Raw genomic sequence first — 26,166 nt, forward strand, 5'->3', positions numbered from 1 at the left:
GGACAAACGGAGAACTCACGGTTTCCAGTTGGCTTGGTCTGTCTCGGGTCTGGTTGGGGTTTGCGCTCCAGGAAGCCGCAGCGTTCGCCCTCGCCGCAAGTGGTCACGGTCTCTTTGCAGGAGCCGCTGGGGCCTCCACCGCAGTCATAGCACCGCTTGCGGTTTCCTGGCAGGAGAGAAGAGGTGCTGGAACTGGGTGGGGGGGGGGGCGGCTGGCACAGGGCGACGGGCCTTTGTGACAGGCGCCTTGGCTGCCTCCTTACCCAAGGCAGCCCGCAGCAGGGTGCTGAGCGGGATCCCAGCAAACAGGGGGTTCATTGTGTCTGCCTGTGTCTGTAGCGCCTCTCCCTCCCGCCCACCCGCCTCCCTGGCCCCGCTCTGCCAGCCTTTTATCCCCCTTGCCTTGGGCTTTTTTTTTTTTTAATTTTTATTTATTTTATTTATTTATTTTTGGCTGCATTGGGTCTTCGTTGCTGCGCGCAGGCTTTCTCCAGTTGTGCTTGCCTTGGGCTTTATAGGGCAATAAAAAGGGAGGAAAGAGACTCCTCCAGCAGCCACCGGGGCCGCAGTGGGGACAGGGAGGGGCCCCCACAGGAGAAAGAGCTCTCAGCATCCTCTGGCATCCCCAAACTCCTCCATCTCAGGAACAATTCTAAAACGGTGGCCCCAGACCTCCTGCGGGTCCCTAAGGCCCTTTTAGAGGGTCCTCCACCGTTTTCCTTTTCCAACTACATATCTGTCAGATTTTCTTCAGATACTTCAATCAAAACAACAAATCCCAACAGGTTGAATGCAGAAGCAGATGTGAAAACCCAGCCATCTTCTATTTCTTCTATTAAGTCCACCATTAAATAGATTCCCCAAAGGGTGAAGCCATGCCACTCTTCTCACTGTACTGTTGGGAAAGGAATTATTTTTCGCAAAACTATGTTTTGTTAACATGTAATAGGTTTATTGTTTTTTTATTTTTAAATGAACCTATTATTCTATTTCTATTTCTCATATAGCAAATATTGATATAACTTACATAAGAAAAGCTCTTTGGGGTCTTCAGTAATTTTTGCGTCTAAAGAGGTCCTGAGATAAATGTTTTGAAAACTGCTGCTCAGTGGATACCTGTGTCTCCTCTGCCTCACATCTCCCCCACCCTGTCTGCCTCTTACTCCCAGTACTTCTGCCCTGATTCCCCAGGTGCAGCTCTTCTCCCCAATCTCTTAAGCCCCCGTCTTCCAGACTCTACCACCCGTACTCCCAAATCTTATCGCTGCCTTCCTTCCTGGTCTTTCTGACCCTCATCCCTGCACCAGTGGAAACACATCCGTCCCTCTGGCTGCACCCATGATTAACTCTTTCCTCTAACGCAGTAAGGCTGGGAGAGATAATTATGGGGTAAGAATGTTGAGGCTTGGGGGGATCAAAGGGATCGGAAGCTGGGTGGCGTCCTCCCTTACGCAGCTGCAGCTGGGCTTTGTGTGGGCCGGTGGGTGGGGGATTGTTGAGTCCACACTCAAACACCACTTGCCAACAGATGTGGGCTGCAAACAGGTCTGGGCCAGGGCTCAAGGTCAAGGAGAGTGACCTTGACAGACTTAAATGCACAGAAGGACAAAAGACAGAGAAACATAACAAGGAGATGAGAGAGCAAAGAACAGCTTGAGACAAGGGGAGGGAGGGAAAGGAGTAGGAGGGAAAGTGACAGACGCTGACAGACACCATTCAGGAGCGACAGACGCAGCTAAGAGTAACAGGCAAACGCTGCGGGAATGGAGAACACCCTCAAGGCAAGAGCAGGCTCTAGTAGGAGGCAGGGAGGATGTGAGAACCTTGAGGCCAGGGTCCCTGCTCTGTCAGGCTGCAGAATCTGGTCCGGCTTCTGCCCCACCCTCAGATTCACTCCCTAGGTGTGTTTGTTTACTGCTCCCTCCCTGTCTCGCTCAGGTGCTCCATCTCTCCAACTCTAGGATCTCCGTGTGCAGATCACATTCTCCCAGACTCCTGAGCCCCGGGTCCAGCCATGGGCACCTCCAGCATCTTCCTCTGCATTCTGTTCCTCGGTGGGGCACTGGGTAAGGGTGGGCTGGGGAATCCTTGGGGGCTGGGGGCAGGGTGGGGTGGTGGTGCTGGCAGGGGCTTGTGGAGGAGCCTGAGGTCTGGGGGTGGGGGGTGGCGGAGAGGGTGCTGTGAAATGCCAAGGAGGGAGTTGTAGGGGTTTTGGAAAGAAAAGCTACTGGGAAGGGTCTCAGGACAGCCTGATGAGGTGGAACAAGAAAAATTTCCTTTCAAAGGCATTTGAGAATAACTGTCTCTTTCCTGTGGCATCTTTGACAAGCCTCTGTCTCCCCTGACCCTTATCTCACCTCCTGTTTCTTTGCTGGGCCCCTTGGTCAATGTTAATTCCTATTTTCTCATCTGACTTAGCACCATCTGCTTAACTTCTTCACTGGTACCCCCTCCTCGTCCCGCCCTGGCTTTTTGTGTCATTCTCTGTGTTCATCTCTGATTCTCTTGGCTTCTGTTCATGTCTGTGCGTCTCTCACACTCCCTGTATCCCTCGTGCCTCTGCATCTTTTTCTTTTCCTGTATTATCCCCCCTCCCTTCTCTGTGTCTCTTTTTCTACTTCTGTTTTTCCCTCCATTTCACTGCTCCTCTCTCCTCACTTTGTGTATCACCTCTGTCTATGCATCTCATTCCCAAATCTGGGCTCAGCCTCTCACCTGTCCTGTTTGCCTCTCCTCCGTGCCTCATCTCCACCGACCCCACAGGTCTCGCCACTTCCCCTGCCTGGAGATGGCTCCACTGTTACACCTGCAACTTCGCCAAACCCTGCTACCCTGTTCCTACCGAGTGTCAGGATGATGAAGTTTGTGGCATCAGTATTGGTACCTCAGGGAGGACTCCCTAGGCCTTCCCCACCGCCATCCGTCCTGCCTTTCCTGTGGCCTCATGGCCCTTGCCTCCTTCCTGCCCCTGCCTCAGCATCCCCTCTTTGTCCCATAGAACAGTGAGGTCAAGGAGCGGAAAGCCTGCCTCCCAAGGACCCAGTGCTCTCTGCAGGGCCATGCCACCTGCTGGTCACGCTCCTACACTCCTCAGCACCACTGCTGTGAGCAGGACCTGGGCAATGCGGCCACCATGCCGCATCGGCCCCCCAGCCTCCTCCTCATCACCCCGCTCATCCTCGTGGCCAGCTTCACCTGGGGAGCCCACCTCCTCCACCAGCCTTCAACCCAAGACTCCTCCACTATCACCGTGGCCCTGGAAACACCTGCACAGACACTTCTGCGATCTGCCCAAGAACCTGATCTTGTACAGAGACCTCATACCCCTTGGGCCCAACACCTTCACGGACCCCTCCCCAAACCTGATTCCTACAGGCACTGCTCTAGCCCCTACCTGCCCAGAGGCACCTACCCGGAGCCCAGCCTCATAAACAACACCTGTTCTAAATCTTTGGTCTTTTCTAGATGTCTGTTGCTGATGCATTCTCTCAGCCCCAGCTCTCTGGCAAGGCAGGTGTTTGACGGAGCTGTGGGTCCCAGGCAAGGGGATCGAAGGGGCACCAGGTGTGATGAGGAGGAGGGTCCTGCTAGGAGAGATTAACTTGGTAGGTCAGGAAGGAGGGCTTGGGGAACTATGAAGAGTAAATATAATAAAAGTGCTATCTGGGAGTTCAGTAACACTGCTCCGTGTGTGTGTGTGTGTGTGTGTGTGTGTGTGTGCGTGCGTGCGCACACGCATGTGCTCTAAAGCAAACTATAGCTGCTTGGTGGGTTGGGCTGGGGTGCTGGCACGTGAACCACAACTTTCACTTCATCCTCCATCTGTCATTGGCATCCTCCTTCTTGCCATTAGCTTAGCTTAAGCCACTGCAGCGTGAAGGGTTTAGGTAAGACTTCTGAGAAAGCTTTTCTCCAGTGAAGCCCAAGCTTGAGTAGACACACAAAGGGGCCCCTGGTGGACTGGTGAGGGTGTGGCCGGGAGGCCAGCTCATTTCCACCTGAGACTAGGAGCTGGGAGCACCGGTTCCCTCTCCCGCTTCACCAGCCCAGACTTGTCTTGGTTCACTGACAGCCACGCACGCAGGGCCCAATTACTCACCCCACCAGGGAATTCACCCACCCAGCACAGTGGACAGGATGTCAGGGTGGTAAGCTGCTCCCTGCTCCGGATGCCACAGTGGAGCGCCTAGGATAAGGGGGGGCCATGGGGGTGGTGGCCAGGCACAGGTACCCCCATCCTGACTCAGTTCCCTCCACTTCCATCTGAGGAAGTCTGGGGTCTGATTAGAGGTGCTTCTCTCTCAATTTCTTTTCTTTGTGGGGATGAGACAGGGGTGGGGATCTAGCTTAATTTAGAGGCAAGTTGAGTCTTCTTTCCATTCTCTCTGTCCCTCAATCCTCCCACTTTGTACTTCTATTTTTTTTCTCTCTCTCTCCATCTCTTTCCCTTTACCCTGACTTGAGCCTCTTCCCTTCTCTCTTCTTCAATTTCCCCCATTTGTCCTTTGGTTCCCCCATAACTGATTCTCCACCACGGCTCAAGTCTCTGGATTCCTCTGTCTCTTTTCTTCATCCCCACCCCTCCTCAACCCCTTCCAGCTACCCCAAGCTCCCCTCAACCCCATGGTACTGCAGGCTCAGGGCCACCCCTCCACTGGCTTCTGGGAGACAGGAAACCACACTTTTCATAGGTGACATCACAGAATAATGCTTCTCCTTTCCTTCAGCCCCCAGCCCCTTCACACACACACACACACACACACACACACACACACACACACACACACAGAGAAAGCTTGGCTGCTGGAGACCAGCTGGACTGTGAAGTAGCACTCCCAGCCCCTCCCCCCTTGCCAAGGTTTTCGGGAATCTTTCAGGTGCCAGATGGCCAGGGAGACAGCAGGTCACACTTCCCAGCAGATGTCATCGAGATCACCTGGTCTTAGGGGCAGGTGGTCTGTGGGTTTTGCAAAGCAGAAAGACATTAAGGATACTTCTATTCTCCACGTCCTCAGGAACCAGCATCCCATCCCCACCCCAACCTCAGTCTCCTCTGGGATTTAAGCCTCTGCCCCCTAGTTGTTCCTCACCTGAGATGGGCCAAATGGATGTTCTCATAGACCTGGATCTCGGGTTTGAACTGAGGAAACGAGGCATCTGGGGAGAAAGAGCCATATGAGGTGTGGCAGAGAAGTCACCAGATAACTCAGAGCTATATTCCTTACCCCCCTCCTCCCCTAGAGAAGACAGGGTATAGAGGCAAGATATGAGCCCACCCCTCTGGGAAGGAGGGACTCACTTCTGTGCTTAGTCCCCTGGACCCTCCGCCTCCAGAGCATGACGCTGAGGACCACGATGGTGAAGCCCTGGCCCACTGTGAGCAACAGCATCAGGATCCAGGGTGCACCCCACTCTGTGGAAGGGGCACAGAGCGCAGGGGAGGCATCCATGGAGGCTGCAGGAAGGGCACGAAAAGAGGGATAAGGAGGGAGGCAGGGAGGGGGGTCTGTCCCTTGCGCCCCAAAGAAAGGCTTTCCCCCATAGTCTGGTGGGCTCTTCCAAAAGAAGACTTCCTTGCCCCCAATATCCACCACCCCATTTTGCCTGTTTCCAGGCCTCTCACCCTGATCCCATAAACCAACATTGACAGAGAGTGGTGACGCCCCCCTGGCTACACATGGATGGCTAACTCCAGGGTGGACCACCACCAGCCATAACTGCAATTTTTCCCTCAAGCCCTTCACAGTAATCCACCCTTTTAAGAAAAAAAAGAAAATGCCTTCTGTTTATTCATTCTTCCATTCATCCACTCCACAGGTATTCGCTGAGTGCCCACCACATGCCCGACCCCAGATTAGGTGTGAGGATGTAGAAGGAAATAAAACCCAGTCACTGCCTGTTAGTTGGCCTTCGCTTACCAAAATAATGGTCATTTGCTCCTCCCTCCTGCCTTGTAAATGGGTTGTTCTACATCCAATAGCATTCCTTCTCTGTATAATGGACTTTTTATTGTAAAACAATTATATATTTTTTCTCCTTCTGCCTCCACCATCAATGGGCCATTATAACATCAGTGCATATATCCTTTCGTCAAAAGACAACCACCCCAGCAATAATTCTTACCTTCTTCCTCACTGCTAAGGGATATTCCACAAAAATCATAGATTATCCTATTTCTAAACAAAGGTATATTCCACCAGAATTCTTCTTCTCCCTCTTGACTGATGGTCTATTCCATCAGAAAGCTGGCTTAACCAGCCCCCTTCTCTGTTACAGATTCAGTCAGTGAGAAAAAGCCCTCCTCCTACAGGCAGCGGAGGATAAAAACAGCCAATAACAGATTCGCCCCCTCCCCTAGCTAGCAGTGCGGGATGTGTCAGAGGCAACATCCCTTCCCTTAGTGTCCATCAGTTTACCTGCCAGCCTAAAGCTGATCCCTTTGTTCTGAGGCATGAGGCAGCGAATGTTTCTTGGTCTACGTCCCCTGGGCTCAGGAAGCCCTTCCCCAGGACACACCAAGAGCATGGCAGCCCCATCACCCCAGAAGGACTGCACACGCCCCCTCACAGGACCCCTCCCCTCCAGCCAGGTCACAGAGTCCAGGCGTCTGGCGGGGACCACAGAGCACAGCAGGATAGAGCAGGGAGATCCATCTGCAGCCCTCGCAGAGAACTGGGATCCTGGAGGGAGAGAGGGACTCCTCAGTTCTTTGTCTGGGCTTCCCTGGTTCCCAGTGGCCCCTGGTCTGCATGCCCCTCACTCACCTCTGAGCACGGAGACATCATACACCCTCCAGTTCTGGTACTTGTGGTGCTGACCCAGCACGGCGCACCAGTACCGCCCAGCGTCTCCCTCCTTGAACCCTTCCAGCCACAAAGAGTTGTTTCCCAGGAGTTTGAGCCTGGATTCCCTTCCGGGCTTCCCAGGGTCTGGGGCTGGCCTGGCTACTTGGACGTGGGCCACTAAAGCAGTGGACAAGCCTGTTGCCGGACTGCGGAACCAGGACAGGAATTCGTCTCCATGCAGGGTGGGTGGTGAAGGACATGGCAGCTCCATTGCCTCCCCCAGTGCCACATAGATGGCCTGGATGTTGTCTGTGGGGAGGGGGCTGTGTGAGACCAGAGACCTCCATCAGGTCAACAACCCCACCCATCAACCTCCTACCCCTGGCTTCTTCCCCTTCTGGGGTCCCCCAGCACTGGGCTGGACTGTGAGCACATTTCTCAAGTGACAGCTACAAAAAAGTAAGGTGGAGAGAAGAGGGTGGGGCTTTCCCCACCTCTCCTGGCAAGTGAGGGAATCTGAGGGCAAGAGGGAAAAGGCTGGAATAGCTGACAAATGCCCATACCCCTCCCTTTTGTTTCTCCTCTTCTGGATGAGCATTTACTTGTCTGTTCTTATTTTCTAAAGGAAACTGTACCTGACCTGGACCCTCACTGACTCTGGATCTTTCCCCGTATTAGAGGCAGGGGGAGGTCAACTGGGGTAAATCTATCTTCTTGAGACAGAGGCCTTCCCCAGGCCCCTAAGGAGAAACAGCAGCAGTCCCTCCCAACCCTGTGAATAAGTGAAGGACCCCTCAACTCCTGCTCCTTACCTGCAGCAGCCTGGGGGAGCCCATGTAGGCACAGAAGGAGGAGGAATAAGACAGCCATGGGGACAGCTTACCAAGTTCTCTTGCCTGGGACCTGCTAGCCCCAGGGAGGAAACAGAGCCCAGATAAAGGCCCATACTCCCTAGTCTGGAGTGACATGGGCCTTTGAAGGGGATGGGAATGCTGGGGAGATAAAGCCCAGCTGCATGTCTAATGGGGAAAAAGTGACAGCCACCTTTCTGTGCCAAGAGGGAGAAGACCAAGTTCAGGCCACTCCAAAGATGACCTCTTCACCCTTCAGACTCCACATCAGCTGAAGGACTCAGAACAAAGACTCTCCACGCTAAGAAGCCTGTGCAGAAGGGGTCACGGCTGTCCACCTCCCATCAGTCTGGAAGTACATTCCGTGTTCTCTCCTCCAGCCCAAGAGACACCAGCCATGAGGGAAGAAGCTGAGTCTTCATATTGGTTTCCAGGGAACCCAGCACAAGACTGCACATCCAGTCAGTACTCCCTGAATGACTTAGAATGACTTTCTCTGTGGCTGCCTGGCACATCACAGACTTCTTCTGAGCCCCTGATGAGTATATTAAGTTATTACTCAAGGAGAAGGATAGCAGGGGCCTGGAGAATTCACTGATTCATCCCTTTGCCTCAGGAAGGACTCTCTTAAGGCAGCTCTTCATATTGCTCTAATAGTTTTTAATGTGTTATTTATTTATTTATTTAAAAAATAGACTCCTGGTAAAGCATTTCTTTATTTTTTAAATTAATTAATTAATTTTTATTTTTGGCTGCTTTGGGTCTTCGTTGCTGAGCGCGGGCTTTCTCTAGTTGCGGCGAGCGGGGGCTACTCCTCGTTGCAGTGCTCAAGCTTCTCATTACAGTGGCTTCTCTTCTTGCGGAGCACGGGATCTAGGTGCGCGGGCTTCAGTAGTTGTGGTGCACGGGCTTAGTTGCTCCGCGGCATGTGGGATCTTCCCAGACGAGGGATCGAACCTGTGTCCCCTGCACTGGCACGCAGATTCTTAACCACTGCGCCACCAGGGAAGTCCCAATGTGTTATTTATCTTTAAAGGCTATTTTTTTAAATTGTTTTTGATGAACTATTTCATGCATACCAAAGACTATATCTAATGTACAACTGTATATTGGCTAAAGAAACTGTGGTATATTCACACAACGGAACACTCGATAGCAATTAGAATGAACAAACCACAATGACATGCAACAAGGTTGACTCCCACAAACATAATGAGAGTAAAGAAGCCAGAAACAAAGGGCACGTACTGTATGATTCATTTACATAAAGTGCAAAAACAGACAAAAGTAATCTACGAGGTTAGAGATTAAAAGAGTGGTTACCCATGGATGGATCTAGAGGTTATCATATTAAGTGAAGTAAGTCAGAAAGAGAAAGACAGGGACTTCCCTGGTGGTCCAGTGGTTAAAACTCTGCACTCCCGGTGCAGGGGGCCTGGGTTTGATCCCTGGTCGGGAAACTAGATCCCACATGCATGCCACAACTAAAAATTTGCATGCTTCAACTAAGAGTCTGCATGCCGCAACTAAGAGTCCTCATGCTGCAACTAAAGATCCCGCATGCCGCAATGAAGACCCAGCGCAGCCAAAACAAACAAACAAACAAAAAAGAGGTCTTCCCTGGTGGCGCAGTGGTTAAGAATCTGCCTGCCAGTGCAGGGGACATGGGTTCGAGCCCTGGTCGGGGATGATCCCACATGCCACAGAACAACTAAGCCCGTGTGCCACAACTATTGAGCCTGTGCTCTAGAGCCTGTGAGCCACAACTACTGAAGCCCATGCACCTAGATCCCGTGCTCCACAACAAGAGAAGCCACCGCAACGAGAAGCCCGCGCACCACAACGAGAGTAGCCCCCGCTCACTGCAACTAGAGAAAGCCCCCGTGTAGCAACGAAGACCCAACGCAGCCAAAAATAAAGAAAAAGACAAATACCATATGATATCACTTATAGGACACAAATGAATTTATATACGAAACCTACTGACAGACATAGAGAACAGACTTGTGGTTGGGGGGTGGGGTGGGGTGGGAGAGGGATGGATTGGGAGTTTGGGATTAGCAGGTGCAAACTATTATATATAGAATGGATAAACAACAAGGTCCTACTGTGTAGCACAGGGAACTACATTCAATATCCTGTGATAAACCATAATGGAAAAGAATATGAAAAAGAATGTATCACTTTGCTTAAAGCAGAAATTAACACAACATTGTAAATCAACTATATATGAATAAAATAAATTTAAAAATAAATTCAGATCTAAACAGAAAGAAAAAGTAATGGTTACCCTTGGTGGGGTGGTAGCAACTGGTAGTGATCTGGAGAGGGTCTTCTAGATGCGGTAATGATGTAATGATGTAATCAGATTCCTGATCTGGTGATGACTACATGGACATATTCAATTGGTGCATTTTTCTCTATATGTGTTTACTGCAATGAAAAGCTAAAGGGTTTATATATTATGTAGGTGTAAGGTACTAAGAAAAATAAAACAAACCTCTATATCTATCGAGAAACAGAATATTACCCTTTCAGCCAAAGATCCTCTATGCTGTGTATTATAAATTTGCTCTTTATCTTTCACATACTTGATCATTAAATTTTAAGTGTTTTTGAATTTTGTACTATGGTGTCATGTTGTATGTAATCTTCTGTGGCTTTCTTTTCTCCACCCAACATTATGGTTTTGAAAATTGTTCACGCTTAAGTGCGATAATTCATCCTTTTTTTTTTTAAACCAGCATTTCACACATCTTAACAATATTGAGTCTTCCTATCCATGACCATGGCGTAGCTCTCCATTTACTCAAGCCTTTGTTTACCTCTTTCAGTAATTTTTGTAATTTCCTTCGTAAAATCTTGCATTTCTTTCATTAGACGTATTCCTAGATACCTTTTTTGTTGCTCTTGTCAAACGCTCCTTATCTTAACCCCTCTTTCACACTGTCGCTCGAGAGTCTGCCAGTATTAAGGGGTAGAAAGAAGTGACTTAACTATGTCTGATAATATTCTAACTCTCCGCGGTCCAAACGCCTCCAACTAATTTCTGACCATTGCTGTTCCCGTAGCTCCAACTGCAAGAATCCGTGCTGAAAGGGCGCTGAAAATATCTCAACTGCGCGCGAGGCGGAGCCGGTACGTGCTGACGTCAAGGGCACGCAACACCTTAGGGGCCGCGGGAGGGCGGGGCCAGCAGGGGGACCTGCTGCTGAAAGAGCAGCGCCCCGGGCCGGGGCCATGGCGAAGCTGCTGAGCTGCGTCCTAGGCCCCCGGCTCTACAAGATCTACCGGGAAAGGGACTCTGAAAGGGCCCCGTCCGGCGTCCCTGGGACTCCAACTTCAGTCACTAACCCCCCTTCCAGCTCCTGGGTGAGTCGAGTTCTCCCCTGGTTAAAAACATAGTATGGCCCAAACCCCTTTGCGGCCTTTGCTCCCCAGAAGCGCCCATTATCGGAGCCTGCTTGTCAAGCTAGTTTTCCGCAAAGTCTGCGCTCTTTGTGCTTCCTGGGTGAAAGTCACGCCTGTGGACTGGCCGCCCGCTGTATCGCTGTTGTCCAGTGCTTTCTCATTCCGACTGCCACTCCTTGCTTTTTTCCTCTCGCGACCCCTCAACCCTGCCCGTCGTGCTTCATGCCGGTCCCAATTGACTCTTAAGTCCTGGAAGAGACCCTGCGCGGATTCAGGAGCTGGATGATTTTGCCATCAAACTCTCGATTTCCTCTTACTCAGTGCCTCACCCGGTTCCGTTTATCTTCCCTGGCCTTGAATTTCAAAATGACTTCTTCAACATGTCATATGTCCGCTCTCCCCCACCCCACCCGCAGCCTACCTTGGAGACCCCAGGATCATTGCGTTTATGAAAACCTGGGTGGTGGTAGGCTGTGTCCCTAAATGTTCTCTTCCTTTTTATCGGTAGTCTCAGATTATGTTCATTGTCCTCTACAAACTGCCCACCGCCAGCCACATTCTCTTCCTTAATCAGCCTACTCTTATTTCCGATGCTCTTCTTTCCCTCTTAAAGTTGTCATGATGTCTTTCCTTCTCTACCCCTGTCCCTATACGCACACAACCCATTTGAAACTGGGTTGTGAAAAAGAGCAAAAGTCGTCCAATGCTGCTTTCACTTTTGCTTCCAAGTCCAGTGCCCTGTGTTTGTTCTCAGGGTCTGGAGTAGGAAATCAGCTTCTGAGTCAGGGTGGGGAAAAGGGGCTTCCTACAGAGCCAGAGATGTCCTAGGAGAGATGACTCTGGGGGCTAGAACCAGAGGTCACACATCAGGGCTTCTAAAAGGGAAGGTGGAGGACTTGTCAATGAGCAGCATCCTTAATTCGGCCATCTGTTTTGGCAGGATACGTACTATCAGCCCCGTGCCCTCGAGAAACATGCCGACAGCATCCTGGCACTGGTATGTCTGCCCTGGCATCTGGGACTGCTGCATCTTTTCAGGCCCAGCTGCCCTCCTGAACTTTCTCCTCTCCAGACTAGGAGAAGGCAGTGCCCCTGGGGGTGGGGGATGCTCTGGGCTCTGCAGCAGACATCAACACACACACACACACACACACACACACACACACACACACACACACACAGATAGCTCTCAAGCGCACATACTTGGTACTCTCCTTTGGCATGTGCACTGCTTTCTCTGGGGCAGCCTGAGCCATGAGGAAGCTGCGTTTACTCTTGGGACCATCCGCAGGTGCGGAGTCCTGCAGTCCCCAGTGACCTGTCCTCCCTGGCAGGTAGCCTCTTTGGCTGCAGAGACAGCTGTTCTCTCTGGCAAGGTTCCCATGGTGACATTTGTGCATCTCTTGGGGACCAGGCCAGGGGCTGTCCTGAGCAGGGCTGATTGAAAAGGCTCGATTAACTTGAGTAGAAAGAGAGACTGGCCTTTAAATGTGATGAAATTATGTCCAGAGATGATTAGAGGAAGAAACTAGAAGCTGTACCTAGTTTTCCAAGCCTCCGTTATGCTCTGACACACTGCCTTCAACAAATAATTGAGCACCTACTGTGTGCATGGTGTCATGCACAGAATAGGTACTTGATACGATATCCCTCAGGTTATCCACTTTGCTCAGAGCCAAGGCCTGGAAATGGCAGACCCGTGTGTGTGTGTGTGTGTCTGTGTGTGTGTGTGTGTGTATTGATTGCTTGTCCCTGTCTCTCTGCTACAGGCTTCAGTCTTCTGGTCCATCTCTTACTACTCCTCTCCCTTCGCCTTCTTCTACTTATACAGGAAAGGTCAGTGTGGTTTCAAAGGTGGTGGGACAGGAAACGGGCAGGTCATTGGCAGCTGAGCCAGTCCCCTGATGAGGAAAGGGGACCTGTGATGAGGATGGCTTGGCTTCCCTCTTCCATCAGGCATCTTCTTCCTCTGAGGGTGTGGCTGTCCCCAAAAGAGGGTGTGGGGGGGATGTTGGGGCTGAACTGCAAAGACGAGCTGAGGGGCAGTGGGGAAAGCTTCTCATATAATCCCTCTCCCCCACCAGGTTACTTGAGTTTGTCCAAAGTGGTGCCATTTTCTCACTATGCTGGGACACTGCTTCTACTGCTGGCAGGAGTGGCCTGCCTCCGAGGTAGGTGGAGAGGGAGACTGGTTTGGATCTATCCATCACTGAGTAAATGTTCATTAAGTACCTTTGCAAATACAGTTTGGTGCTGGGCCCTGAAGGGAAGTAATTAATGGCCGAGACATGATCTTTTCCTTAAAGGGGTTGAGTTGTAAATATGAACAGATAATTAGCAGAAAGGTTTGCTATTATCTAAAAAAGATGCATATACCCTACAACAGTTCCACATATGTCCATGTGTATGTTTGTATTAATCCTTAAGTGGACTCCATGGCCCCTAATAGCAGGATGGATAAATACGTTAGAGGTTATAGTCCTACAACAGAACACCAGAGAGCAAGGCAGATGAACAAGCCAGAGTTACACTCAGCTACACAGATGAATCTCACAGATATAACGTTTTTGGGGTTTTTTGGGCTGCGTTGGGTCTTTGTTGCTGCGCTCGGGCTTTCTCTAGTTGCAGAGAGCGGGGGCTACTCTTCATTGCGGTGCGCAGGCTTTTCACTGCGGTGGCTTCTCTTGTTGCGGAGCACGGGCTCTAGGCGAGCGGGCTTCAGTAGTTGCAGCGGCATGCAGGCTCAGTAGCTGCGGTGCATGGGCTTAGTTGCTCCACGGCATGTGGGATCTTCCGGGACCAGGGCTTGAACCTGTGTCCCCTGCATTGGCAGGCGGATTCTTAACCAGTGCGCCACCAGGGAAGTCCCCCACAGATATAATGTTGAATGAAAGAAGCTGAACACCAAATAATTTATGCAGTATGTTTCCATTTACATAAAGTTCAAAAGGGATGCATATATAAGTGGCAAAACACTAAAGAAAAACAGTCTTGGTTATCTTGAAAGTCAGGAGAGAGATAACCTGGGAGGGGGAGGGAACAGGCTGGGGAGGACTCCTGGTGGGAGGTGGCTTTGTTCTCTTTCTTGACCTGGGTGATCGGCACATGAATGTTTGTATTCTTTAAACTGAATGTATGTTTTATGTACATATGTTATTATCTCACAATTTAAAAAATGAAGAGACAAACCAAATCAGTGCCCTCTGGCGGGGGCACTTGAAGAAAACAAGGTGAGGGGGATGCCTAAGAAGGGAGTGGTGGGGTCAGGAGCTGGACGGCTGCCGTTGGGTCCAGTTCGGGGTGAGGACCTTCTTCCCGTTCTGCCTCCTGATCACCATGGGGCTGGGCTCCCTGCTCAGAGAGGCCCTCCCTGACCACCCTATCTGCAAGTCGCTCCCACTCCTCAGTTTTGTCTTAATTTTAAATTTTATTTATTTTTAATTTGGGGGAGAAATTAAGTACAGAAAAGTCCGTAAAACAAAATATCAGAAAGAACTAAAATGCTTATGTTTTGTGCTACTGCTTCAAATACCTTTTGTCAATAAAATACTAAAGCATTACAGAGTTGGCGTTCCCATTGGAATCTTCCTCAGCCCCATGTTTCTCTTTCCCCAGAAGTAACCATTGTCGTCTGGTGTGTTTTTTTTCCCTAGTCCATATTTTTATACTTTTACAAAATACAGACCTCATTCCATCACATCTAAGCTGCTATGAGTTGTAAATGCGTACCGATTTCAGAATTTTCAAATGTGAAAAAAAATATGAATCTTAGAATCTGTGCAATATGATAAGTATAGACAAAATATAGCATTTTGGGGGGTGCATTTTACATTTTTAGCACAAATGACATCCAAATCACTGTGCAGCTTGTTTCATTCTCAGTATTGTTTGGGGGCTCTACCCTTGATGATACATAGCATTCTAGTTCATTCTGGTTTTATTTTCTTTATAGCCCTTATCCCTCTGAAATTTTCTTGTTTACTCATTTATTGTCTTTCTCCAGCCCCACCCCATCCCCAACCAAAATGCCAGCTCTTTGAGGGCCGGGACCTGTGTGTCTCGTCTCCTGCTGTCTCTCCCATGTCGGAACAGTGCCTGGCGCATGACACCTGTCGGGTTAGTGGTAGCAGAGAAGTCAGGGCTTGAGATTCCTCAGCAGTGAAGGGAGAGCAGATGCGATCGCTGAGGGGCCAAGCAAAGAGAGAAAAGAGCTCAGTGTTGAGAATGACTTTCAATTCAGAGAGAGAAGGAGAAGGGAGGCAGGGGAGGAGCAGCCCAGGAATTGGAAGGAGGCAAAGATGGACCCAGGAAACAGGAGAAAGGAATCTTGACGGACGGGAAGAGTGCTGGGCGGCACAGTTAAAAGAGAATGGGGGGACTTCCCTGGTGGCACAGTGGTTAAGAATCCGCCTGCCAAGGCAGGGGACACAGGTTCGATCCCTGGTCCGGGAAGATCCCACATGCCGCAGAGCAACTAAGCCCCTGTGCCACAGCTACTGAGCCCGCGTGCCACAACTACTGAAGCCTGCCCGCCTAGAGCCTGTGCTCCGCAACAAGAGAAGCCACCTCAATGAGAAGCCTGCATACCTCAACGAAGAGTAGCCCCCGCTCGCCGCAGCTAGAGAAAGCCCGCACGCAGCAACGAAGACCCAACTCAGCAAAAAATAAACAAATAAATTTACTAAAAAAAAAAAAAAAGAGAGGGAGAGAGAATGAGGACAGGAAGGGGACTCGGATGCAGTGAGTGAGGAAGTAATTATGGGGCAAGAGCAAGAGCTGTGAAGCCAGATGCAAGGAGTTAGAATACGCAGAAAAGAGATGGAAAGGTAGCATTGGAGAAGGGAGGAGGGAAAAGCAGAGAAACCCAGTGTTAGCAAGAGTGAAGCCTGAGGGCACGTGACAGTGTTTTAAGACTGGGAAGAATGAACATTCTGGAGGGTGGAAGGTCTATAGTCTAGGAAGAAACAAACTGGAGAAGTTAGGGAGGGGAAGAATGCCCTTGCCGGCCACTGGATATGGAGGAGGGGCGTCGGCTCAGGTCTCCTATTTCCCCAGATCCGGGGCCCTCTGTTCCTTTTCCTCTCACTTCTTGCCCATCTCGGATTCTCTTCCTGAAACTTACTTGTCTTGCTTCCCAGTTTTCCTAACACAGTTTCCTATCCTCTCTCCACCAGGCATCGGCCGCTGGACCAACCCCCAGTACCGGCAGTTCATCACCATCTTGGAGGCAACACACAGGAACCGGTCCGCAGAAAACAAGGTGAGACCCTCAACTGCCTCCCCAGAGCACCGGCCCAGCTTCTGCCTGAGCAGGGAGATGTGTTTTGCCACCCGCCACACTGGGCGTTTGCTTGCACATTGCTGGATCCCTTCTCCCCTCCACAAGGGAACTGTCCGCCTGAGGAAGTTTTCCTCCCTACCACTTCTGGTGGAATATTCCACTAGAATAATCCTCCACCCTCCATCTGCAAGAATTGCCTAGATGTGGAAACATTCCACAGTGTTTCTTAGAAGGAGGTTTCCTCTCTATCACAACAGCTCATTCTGTAAATGTTTGTTTATTTTTGCTGTGTGCATTGAACACTGTGCTAGTTTTGTTCAGGGATGGGACAAGACAGGCAGGTATGTCCACCCTTGTGCCCAAGAGCACAGTGTGGTGCCAGGAGGGAGAAAGGCTAGGGCAGAGTGTCCTTGGAGTTGTGCCAGCCCAGCCAGTACTAGAGTGTGATTATCTTTGAGAAGGGGCTTTGGGGCCTTATAAAGCTCTTTCCTGTTACACAGGGGTTTCTGGGATCAAACAGCTCTGACCAGCATCATCGTATTGCTGGTTGCTCCACACCACCACTTATGGAGCTGTGTAAAGACATTCCACCATGCCGCTGTCTGACGCATTTTGCATGCACCCTTTCTAATCCTCACAGCAATGGCATGAGGTGGCATTAGTACCCTTATTTATATGTCTGAGGAAACAGAGGCAAAAAGAGGTTACAAGACCCAAGCATAGTCACAGAGCAAGGAAGTGACTAAGCCTGTGTTTGGGTCCAGGTCCGAACAGAGCTTGCCTAAAATTTGCTTCCCTTCATTTTGTTTTGTTTTGCCATTTACATTTTTGTAGAATTTTTCTATTGCTCTCTCTTAGTCCAGTTATTTTTGTAAATGTCAAAAAAAAAATTGTCTGTGACAGAAAATAAAAACCTATTCTCAAAGCGCTGGGAGCTCTGGGGGCGGGGGAAGAAATCAGCAGAGTGGAAGACACAGCTCTCCACTGCCCTCAAAAAGCGTGTGGACTGACTCGGTGGGGTAACCGGAGGCACAGATGGTCTGGGTGGCATCAGTAGCCCATGGCTGCAGGAGTCGAGGGAAGGGAGGTGCCCGTGAGGATGGAACAGTCAGAGAGGCCTTGATTCAAGTGGTGGCCCAGGTGCAAAGGGGCTACCGTGGGTGTGACTTCCCTCCTTCCCTCTCACCAGACATTTTGATCCTTCAAGATAGAATCATGTAAAGGACTCAGGTGGGGAAGGGAGCGTGACCAGCCAACAGGCTCCCCACCTCCTCCCTCAGAAGCTCCAGCACCTCCAGCCACCCCTCCTGGGGGTGAGTCAGTCTTAGATTTTAGAAAAGCGAAGAGTGTTAGGTTCCTCTTCTGGATGAGGGCAAACAGGCCAGAGTTGATACCTGAGAGGCCATACTCTCTAGCCTGACTTTTCTGGCCTCAGCAGAACTTTCCATCTGCGAACCGGAGGGTGTTGACCTCTGCTTGTCTCCCCATGATGGGTGGGGGCCGGTCCCCTGGATGGTGGGAGTGTTGAGGGTGGGTAGGTGGGCATCCCCACAACTCCCCTTTTCATCCCCTCCCCCATCTCTCTCTGCCCACCACAGAGGCAGCTCGCCAACTACAACTTTGACTTCAGGAGCTGGCCAGTCGACTTCCACTGGGAAGAACCCAGCAGCCGGTGAGGCCCCAGTTCTTTCGCTCCATCCCTGCTCTGTCCCCCACCTCCACCCCTTCTTGGGGTCTAGTGCCTGCCATCCAGCGCCATCTCCTCATTCCTACACCCCACCATCCTACGGACCTCAGACGTCCAGCTTGCTGCTCCTGACCCCATCCTCCCCTGCATCTTTCCATTCCTCAGGAAGGAGTCCCGGGGGGGGCCTTCCCGCTGGGGTGTGGCCCTGCTCCGCCCAGAGCCCCTGCACCGGGGGACTGCAGACACCTTCCTCAACCGAGTCAAGAAGCTGCCTTGTCAGATCACCAGGTGGGAAGCAGCAGGGAAGAGAGGCCAGCTGGGGTGGAGGGAACATAGGGTGCAGGCTCCAGGACAGGGTGCTCCATTGTAAGATGACTGGCATTTATTGGGCTTAGTGCCATGTACACTGTATTATTTGTAGCAAAGTATTTAGTTTTTATCCACATCTGTGTGTGAAAAAAAGAGGTTCAGAGAGATCCATAATCTCACAGGTGGTGCCTGAAGAGCTGGGATATTAACACAGTTCTGTCTGACACAACAGCTCTTTCAGTGAGGCTGAGAGGGAAGGGTGAGGTTATGGGTGGGGAGGGAACACACAGCCTTAGCTGCAGCAGGGTCTGGTGGCAGCTGCAGCCCTATCCTGGCCCCGCTGCTCCTTGGTTTTTCCACTTTGAGGCAGCTCCAACTTCTGCGTCCGTGAACAACCTGCCTCATAGGGTTGGTGAGATTTAACATATTCTGAAGGGCTTCCACCTTGCCTGGGTGCCTGAGAGCATGAGGTAAAACCTAAGTAAATCGTGGATGTGGGTACTGATGATGTCTGAAGCAACAACAGTGACCACAGCGGTGCGGCCAGTGTGGGAATTTTCTGTTGCTGGGGGCTAGGAGGCAGGTTGGAGGACACCAAGGAAGTGGATGGACTTAGTGGTCAGTTGTTGACTGTGTGCTGATTGATCAGAGGAGCGAGCCAAGTTTGAGGTTTTGAGGGGGGATGCTGGACAGGGTTGTACAATGTTGTTCTGGGGACAAATCCTACTTCGGGATTAACTGGAAGTGGTTAACCATCTTTTTCAGGAATAGCACCTATCACATCTCTTTTTTCGATTTATTTATTGATTTATTGATTTTTGGCTGCGTTGGGTCTTCGTTGCTGTGCGTGGGCTTTCTCTAGTTGCGGAGAGCGGGGGCTACTCTTTGTTGTGGTGCGCGGGCTGCTCATTGTGGTGGCTTCTCTTGTTGCAGAGCACGGGCTCTAGGCACATGGGCTTCAGTAGTTGTGGCGCATGGGCCCTAGAGCACAGGCTCAGTAGTTATGGCTCATGGGCTTAGTTGCTCCACAGCATGTGGGATCTTCCCAGACCAGGGCTCGAACCCGTGTCCCCTGCATTGACAGGTGGATTCTTAACCCCTGCGCCACCAGGGAAGCCCCCTACCGCATCTTATGTGTCTAGATTAGTATATTTGTGCAAGAAATATTTATTAAGCCCCAGAGTACTCTGTGCGAGGCTCTTGGCACCTACTACATGGCAGATACCAGGCATATCGCAATGAACAGTATTATTTATTTGGGGACTTTAATAAATACATTAACAGAATCATAATTGTTAATTACCTTGCTTTTACTTGTCATATCAGTATACAGAAAGTATTATCTCATAAAACTTTCAATGTTAATATGTGCATATATGTGTACTAGGCCACAATATAAAGTATTTTAAAAAGGTTGCAGTAAAAAAAGTTTGCAAAGGGAGGGACTTCCCTGGCCGTCCAGTGGTTAGGACTGCACACTTCCACTGCCGAGGGCATGGGTTCAATCCCTGGTCAGGGAACTAAGATCCCGCAAGCCACGTGGCGCAGCCAAAAAACAAACAAACAAAAGTTTGAAAAATTGGTGCATATATTGTTTCGTTAAGTCCTGAAAGAGGCAAACGAAGCTGTGAAGGTCAAAGGTGAAGCAGGCCCCAGAGTCTCTGAGTGCTTGGGTGGGGATGGTCCCTGGGCTCCACTGTGTTGGAGGTTCATTAACCCCGTGTTCCCCACAGCTATCTGGTGGCACACACCCTGGGGCGCCGGATGCTGTATCCGGGCTCTGTGTACCTGCTCCAGAAGGCCCTCATGCCTGTGCTGCTGCAGGGGCAGGCCCGGCTGGTGGAAGAGGTAAGGCTCCCCTGCCCATGACCCCCCCCCCCACAGCCCTTCTTCCCCCACCCAGGAATGTGGCCTCCTGTCCCTCCAACTTGGCCATTGCATCTCCCCCACTCAGTGTAACGGGCGCCGGGCAAAGCTGCAGGCCTGCGACGGCAATGAGATTGACACCATGTTTGTGGACCGGCGAGGGAGAGCTGAGCCCCAGGGACAGAAGCTGGTGAGAGGGCACAGGGAGCCCAAAGGTAGAGTGTGGGGAGGGCAGTGGAGGTTCTAGAGATCTCAGTTCTACAGCAGCCCTAAGGAAGCACAGTGGGGATAATCCCATCTCCCAGCTCCACCCTAAAGACCTCTTGATGTAGGAAATCCCTGTGATAGGGAAATAGATGAAGGAGTTGACACGCAAGGACCAAAAAGTCATCATCGTAATAGTTACCACTTAGCACTTACCACAGGCAGGGCATATGTTTGAGCCTCCCAACAGCCCTGTAAGATAGGTACCATTTATATTAGCCCATTTTACAGATGATGAAACAGAGGCACAGAATAGCTTTTCCAGATCACACAGTTAGTGAGTGGGAGAGCTGGGATTTAAGCCCAGGCAGCCTGGCTCTAAAATCTCCTGTGCCCATGAAGCAGCCCTGGAAAGAGCACTAAGCCAGCAGCGCTGGGCGCTGGGTTCTAGTCCCAGCTCTGCCCAGATGCTCTGAGGGTCTACCCAAGCCCCACCATCCCTGAGCTTTGGCTTGGGGCACCAATAGCGTTTATCTGACCATAATTCTGGAGCCCGAGAGGGAGAGGGAAAGTGATTGGCATACCACACGAAAGAAACAGTCACAGAAAAAATGGACCCCAAAACTAGAAAGGAAAAATAAATCCATAATCCCATTCCTGAGGGATGGCCACCTGGTAGTCTTCCAAGGAAGAATGGACACTGTGCTGGGGGGTTGAGCATTTCAAGTTGGATCATTCCTCTTCCTCTGAGGGCCCAGTTTGCTAAGCATTTGCATCCACTTTGCCTCTCACTTTACGGACTTCTCTCTCCTTGGAGAGAACAGGAAACGCGCCCTTCCCTCTTTCCTACAAAGCTCCCACAGGCTGCCCTCCCTGCCGCTAGTGGGATTTTTGGTCCCAACTTGGCTCCTTCCTGCTTCCCCTATAGGTGATCTGCTGTGAGGGGAACGCGGGCTTCTATGAAGTGGGCTGCGTCTCCACACCTCTGGAAGGTAGGCCCATGGCTCAGCCCTCTTATCTCTGCCCCTTGGAATGGAATGTCCCCACCTTCCCACATGGCTATGACCTCCCAGGGCCTAACCACTTTCTCTGGGTGAGGCTTGAGACCCCTGCCTTTGGGGAAAAGTCTCCTCCCCATTGCTTTGCTAGCCTTGCATCCTTCCCCTAGGGCTGCGTCCCTAACCTTATTATGCTCTTTGTTCTGTTCCCCGGACCCAACAATCACATCTCTCTCCCTTCTGCTGCCTCAGAACCTTTTTGTCATCTTCCCATTCTGGGAAGGCTTGGAGTTCTTTGCCTCTGAGTTGGGTGTTTAGAACTCCAGTGTCCTTCTGCTCCTTCCCCCAGAGCTGGGGGCAGAGAGTGGTGGAGGCCGTGGTCCATGAGGTCCCAGCCCTTCTTCCCCTGTGTTACAGCTGGATATTCAATCCTGGGCTGGAATCATCCCGGCTTTGCTGGAAGCACGGTGAGACCTTCTCTGAAATCCCTTCTTTTTCTGAGTTATGGTCTGTCTCCCTCTGGTCAGCCACTGGCGTTAGGGAAAGGGGCTATATGTTTCTGTAGGGCCTCCCACTCACCTGTGACCTGGGCGCCAAGGGCAGGGAGCTGCAAGCCTCCTCCTCTCACACTGGGGGCTTGGCAGGAGGGGAGGCGGTGGATCTTGCTGTAAACGACTGGTTTCTAGAGAGAACAGCCCCTCCCACTGCCCTATTCTTTTTTTCTTTTTTCTTTTTTTTTAATGCCACTGACAGGCGTTTATTCTTCCATTAGAGAAGCACTCTGAATTGTCTGTTCAGAGCTGCAGTTCCGTCTTTGCTGTCTGTTGCAGTGTAGCTGCAGGAAGGGTCCATGCTGGGAGGTTGGGGGGTGATGGGCAAGTGGCCTTTTGTGCTGACCCATTCCTGCTTTTGCCCTTCTTCCTGCAGGGGGTGCCGTTCCCACAGAACGAGGCCAATGCCATGGATGTGGTGGTCCAGTTTGCCATCCACCGCCTGGGCTTCCAGCCCCAGGACATCATCATCTATGCCTGGTCCATCGGCGGTTTCACTGGTACCAGCCTCCCTCCTACCCCCCCTACTGTAGGCACATTCAAGCCATCTCTGTGTCCCCCCAGGAGAGGTGGGGAAATGCACTGGTGGCCCAGGAGTGGGGTGGAGGCTTCAAGGAGGAGAGGTGGGACGGAGGTGGGATCTCTGAGTGGGTCTGGAAGAAGCTCTCCTGTTCGTGTACACTTCACATTTCCTTCCACCCTTGTGCCCGATTATTAAAAGAAGTAGACCGGGGTCCTGGGGTGGGGACATCAGGGAGTAAATGTCTCCTCCGATATTGTCTTCAGTGCACTTCGTTGTTCTCTCTCCGTCCTCTCCGGGCAGAGCCCTGGCTGAGTGAAGTGAGGGGTTAAGGAGAGACCTGGGGCTCACTTAGTATGCAGGATGGGGTCAGCCTATAGGATCAGTGGGACAAGGGTAGGGGTGGTGGGCCTGCCCTTGGTCCTCACCCTTTTTCCCTGTCCTGATACCAGCTACGTGGGCCGCCATGTCCTACCCAGACATTAGTGCCGTGATCCTGGATGCCTCCTTTGATGACCTGGTGCCCTTGGCCTTGAAGGTCATGCCAGACAGCTGGAGTGAGTGCAGCTCCCAGGCTTGCCCTTCAGGAAAGAGGTGGGCTGGAACTGGGAGATGTTCTAACTGGAGATGGTTCCCCTTTCCGTGGGTGGGGAGTAGGTCACCCCATTGTTGAGAAGCAGGAGGACTCCCCTGTCTGGGGACCTCAGTTTTCTATCTCCGTGAACAGTGGGGACCTTGGTGTTGAGCAGGGGCTTTGTCTCTGCTGTCCTTTCACATTTCTCTCACTCTAGGGGGCCTGGTGACCAGGACTGTGAGGCAGCATCTCAATCTAAACAACGCAGAGCAACTGTGCAGGTGAGGGCAGGCCAATGTCTAGCGTATAACATCCTTCCCCCACCTCACCCCCCGTAGAGATGCTGCTGGGTGTTCAAATGCTGAAATTAGTACCAAAGTACAAGTACAAGCCACTGCCCCACATTTCCTGAGTGACCCTGCCACCACCACAGCAGGCCCAACCCCTCCCAGCTTCCCTGGGACCCTGGACCTTCTCATGATCTGGCAACCAGTCGGTTCATGCCTGGCACAGCAGGGACCTCCCAGCAAGGCCTGACTTTGAGCAATGCCCATTCTTAAGTATTCTGACTCTCACCCCTGGGTGAAGGGCTAGCCCAGGGGGCCCTGCTGTAGCAGGGGTAAGAATGCAGCCAGTGCAGGGGTGGGGTGGCCAGTTGTCACCTATCTCCCCCTCTGAGCTCTCCCTCCCCACTATGCTGTCCTCTGAAGGTACCAGGGCCCTGTGCTGCTGATCCGCAGAACCAAGGATGAGATCATCACTACCACGTGAGTGCCTGGGAACTTCTGCCCTCCTGGATCCCAGAGACAGCCAGGGAGTTGCCCCTCCTCCCTCTGCCCACCAGAAAACCAGGTATCCAGAACCTTCCTCCCCAACCTCCAGCCCCTCCAGTGTACATTCTTCTCACCCCCAGGGTTCCTGAGGACATCATGTCTAACCGAGGCAATGACCTCCTGCTGAAGCTCCTGCAACATCGGTGAGAGCCAGGGTGTGTGTACACACATACGCACATATGTGTGTGTACTGACACCAGCGCGGGGCGAGGGGGGAGAAGGTTCGGGGATGAGGAGTGAAGAGAACTGGGTCCTGACCTCTTGTCCCGGCACTCCCTCCATAGGTATCCCCGTGTGATGGCAGAGGAGGGTCTTCAAGTGGTGAGGCAGTGGCTGGAGGCCTCCTCACAGCTGGAGGAAGGTGAAAGGGGATCTGGTGAGGGCTTTGGTTGGGGGCCTGGCAAAACCAGGTTGCTGATGGGCACTCCTCTCTCTCCATGACCAGCCTCGATTTACAGCCGATGGGAGGTGGAGGAGGACTGGTGCCTGTCCGTCCTCCACTCCTACCAGGCAGAACATGGGCCTGAATTCCCCTGGAGCGTGGGTAAGGAGTCCTGGGGCAGGAGAAGGGGTTGGGAAGAGCCCAGGAAGGGGGTGAATATCCAGATGCGTGGCCCGTGTTTGAGCACCTCCTCTCTGCAGGGGAGGACATGAGTCCAGAAGGAAGGCGGCAGCTGGCTTTGTTTCTGGTGAGCTAAGGGGTGGGAAGCAGGAAGAGGGTGCCTGAATGGCCAGGGGGCACATGTGGGGCTTGGGGACAGGGGTACCCTGTAAGCACTGGAAGTAGCAGCTTTTGTAGAGTGGGTAGTGGGTTCGGAGGGTGTCTGTGTTCTGCACCCAACCTGTCCCGCCCTCTCCCCTCAGGCTCAGAAGCATCTGCACAATTTCGAAGCCACACACTGTACCCCACTCCCGACCCAGAACTTCCAGATGCCCTGGCACCTCTAGGGACCACACTGGGACTCATTCTGGAAGAATGGATGGGAGGAGACACGAGGAAGGACCCTATTACTTGTTATTCTCTGTTTATTTTGCTGTTTATAGTTTGTGGCAAGTGGGGGAACCATCCCCCTTCTCACTGTTCCTCTTGCACGTTTCCCCTCATCCATCCAGCAGTACCTAACCTTCCCCAACACACTCCCTGCATTAAATGAATGGATTATTCCTAATAATTAATAAAAGTATTTTTTCTACTGGCTGGCTAATTTTGTGACTTCCCAGGTGTCCAGGAAGCCAGGGTTGGGAGTGGGAAGAGTCGAAGCTCCAAAGGGCTGGGCTTTGAGAAACCCCAACTCCAGACAGCCAGTTTAACCCTCCCTGTCTCTGCTGTCGCCTCAGGTAATAGCACGAGCTATCCTTGTGCAATGGGTCCCCAATCCTCACCCTTCCCTGGCATGCCTAGTACTATCACCACTGTGCAGCCAGCCTCCCTGGTGCCTGCCTAGGCCTTCCTGCATACAACCAGCCCAGGAGACCAAGGTTGCCTCCTATTGCTCACAACTCATGGGCTTTGTTGTTTACAAAGTACTTTCTAGCTCCTGATTTTCACCTACTCAGCAATTCTACAGATTTCCAGGTCCAGCCTGCATGGTCTCACCATCAGTACTTCCAGTTTTCCTTGCTTAGCTCTTGCTCTTTCCGTGGGCAGTGAGGAATGGCCTGCTCCCCATGTCTTATGCAGCAAACCCTGCACACCCTCCTCACCATGTCAAGTCTCTCTCCTCACACCCTCTTTGCAATTCAACAACACAGGGCCTGCCAGGGACCAAGGAGCAGGTGCCAAGGACTCAGGTCTTCCCAGAGCCATACTTTGCCTTTCTGGACAGCTGTTAGAATATTCTTAGTTTGAACCTGAGGAAATTGGTTCCCAATAACTTCCATTCTATTTCCAATCCTTGGACCTCACAGAACAGAATGAGTCCCTTTCCCACCCATCAGTTTGTTACCTGGCCACCTTCTTCCCTTGGAAACCTCTTTTCCAGATGAAATACCCCTAGGTTTACCACCCTGGGTGAACCATTTTGAACAAGATACTTAAGGTGGACAGTATTCTGAGGTCCTGGATACAGCCTCTGGTTAATTTCAGTGTCTCCTCCAACCTCAAAGCACAAAGCTCGCCTGCAATCCCTGGGGCAGAGGCTGTCTGCCCTAACCAGCTCAGCAGCTCCTTAAAGGGAGATATACTGGGTCTCCACTGAAAGGAGTGATCTGAGACTTGTCAGTTGACATGATGCCTCCTATTTGGGGTTAGAAGAGAAGAGGTGACCACAGCTCCAGAATGCTCCACCTTTAGCAA

At 51.5% G+C, this 26,166-nt stretch overlaps 3 protein-coding genes across 6 annotated transcripts; 2 read left to right on the forward strand and 1 right to left on the reverse strand.

Annotated features, from left to right (window-relative positions):
• Positions 1-25: 25 nt before the first annotated feature.
• On the reverse strand, positions 26-10,690 carry LY6G6F (lymphocyte antigen 6 family member G6F). Of its 3 annotated transcripts, none has more exons than XM_082346574.1 (6): positions 10,462-10,690; positions 6,765-7,094; positions 6,417-6,680; positions 5,300-5,455; positions 5,091-5,157; positions 26-166 (listed from the first exon to the last, which is right to left on the reverse strand). In XM_082346574.1, exons 1-6 carry the CDS (start codon positions 10,511-10,513, stop codon positions 145-147), a joined length of 891 nt encoding a protein of 296 aa, XP_082202700.1. In that variant the 5' UTR covers positions 10,514-10,690; the 3' UTR covers positions 26-144. The 3 variants fall into 3 exon arrangements, with proteins under 3 accessions (XP_082202700.1, XP_082202699.1, XP_082202701.1); XM_082346573.1 differs by lacking the exon at positions 26-166 and adding an exon at positions 3,796-4,957; XM_082346575.1 differs by lacking the exons at positions 26-166; positions 10,462-10,690 and adding exons at positions 3,796-4,957; positions 7,598-9,630.
• On the forward strand, positions 97-3,674 carry LOC309607722 (lymphocyte antigen 6G6e-like). Its single transcript, XM_082346599.1, has 4 exons — positions 97-183; positions 1,939-2,066; positions 2,764-2,897; positions 2,999-3,674. Exons 2-4 carry the CDS (start codon positions 2,015-2,017, stop codon positions 3,599-3,601), a joined length of 789 nt encoding a protein of 262 aa, XP_082202725.1. The 5' UTR covers positions 97-183; positions 1,939-2,014; the 3' UTR covers positions 3,602-3,674.
• A 111-nt stretch (positions 10,691-10,801) lies between the features above and the next one.
• Positions 10,802-25,063, forward strand: ABHD16A (abhydrolase domain containing 16A, phospholipase). Of its 2 annotated transcripts, XM_082346553.1 has the most exons (20): positions 10,802-11,008; positions 11,988-12,044; positions 12,817-12,883; positions 13,132-13,218; positions 16,222-16,307; positions 17,927-18,000; positions 18,181-18,303; positions 20,058-20,172; positions 20,279-20,380; positions 21,323-21,386; positions 21,810-21,859; positions 22,320-22,443; positions 22,916-23,020; positions 23,255-23,318; positions 23,748-23,804; positions 23,951-24,013; positions 24,155-24,231; positions 24,316-24,414; positions 24,513-24,559; positions 24,735-25,063. In XM_082346553.1, exons 1-20 carry the CDS (start codon positions 10,877-10,879, stop codon positions 24,816-24,818), a joined length of 1,677 nt encoding a protein of 558 aa, XP_082202679.1. In that variant the 5' UTR covers positions 10,802-10,876; the 3' UTR covers positions 24,819-25,063. The 2 variants fall into 2 exon arrangements, with proteins under 2 accessions (XP_082202679.1, XP_082202680.1); XM_082346554.1 differs by lacking the exon at positions 11,988-12,044.
• Positions 25,064-26,166: the final 1,103 nt, after the last annotated feature.

Source organism: Balaenoptera borealis, assembly GCF_965194805.1.
Source record: "Balaenoptera borealis genome assembly, chromosome: 12".
Lineage (NCBI taxonomy): Eukaryota > Metazoa > Chordata > Mammalia > Artiodactyla > Balaenopteridae > Balaenoptera > Balaenoptera borealis.

What these genes read in the sequence shown, in the direction of transcription:
- LOC309607722 (XM_082346599.1), top strand. Translation starts at nt 2,015, where the DNA reads ATGGGCACCTCCAGCATCTTCCTCTGCATTCTGTTCCTCGGTGGGGCA. An exon ending in GTTCCTCGGTGGGGCACTGG is followed by an intron (nt 2,067 to 2,763) that starts GTAAGGGTGGGC and finishes CCGACCCCACAG; the next exon opens with GTCTCGCCACTTCCCCTGCC. An exon ending in TTGGTACCTCAGGGAGGACT is followed by an intron (nt 2,898 to 2,998) that starts CCCTAGGCCTTC and finishes TTTGTCCCATAG; the next exon opens with AACAGTGAGGTCAAGGAGCG.
- LY6G6F (XM_082346575.1), bottom strand. Translation starts at nt 7,655, where the DNA reads ATGGCTGTCTTATTCCTCCTCCTTCTGTGCCTACATGGGCTCCCCCAG. An exon ending in CCAGGGGACTAAGCACAGAA is followed by an intron (nt 5,158 to 5,299) that starts GTGAGTCCCTCC and finishes CTTTCTCCCCAG; the next exon opens with ATGCCTCGTTTCCTCAGTTC. An exon ending in ATCCATTTGGCCCATCTCAG is followed by an intron (nt 4,958 to 5,090) that starts GTGAGGAACAAC and finishes CAAAACCCACAG; the next exon opens with ACCACCTGCCCCTAAGACCA.
- ABHD16A (XM_082346553.1), top strand. Translation starts at nt 10,877, where the DNA reads ATGGCGAAGCTGCTGAGCTGCGTCCTAGGCCCCCGGCTCTACAAGATC. An exon ending in GTCCATCGGCGGTTTCACTG is followed by an intron (nt 22,444 to 22,915) that starts GTACCAGCCTCC and finishes TCCTGATACCAG; the next exon opens with CTACGTGGGCCGCCATGTCC. An exon ending in AACGCAGAGCAACTGTGCAG is followed by an intron (nt 23,319 to 23,747) that starts GTGAGGGCAGGC and finishes TGTCCTCTGAAG; the next exon opens with GTACCAGGGCCCTGTGCTGC.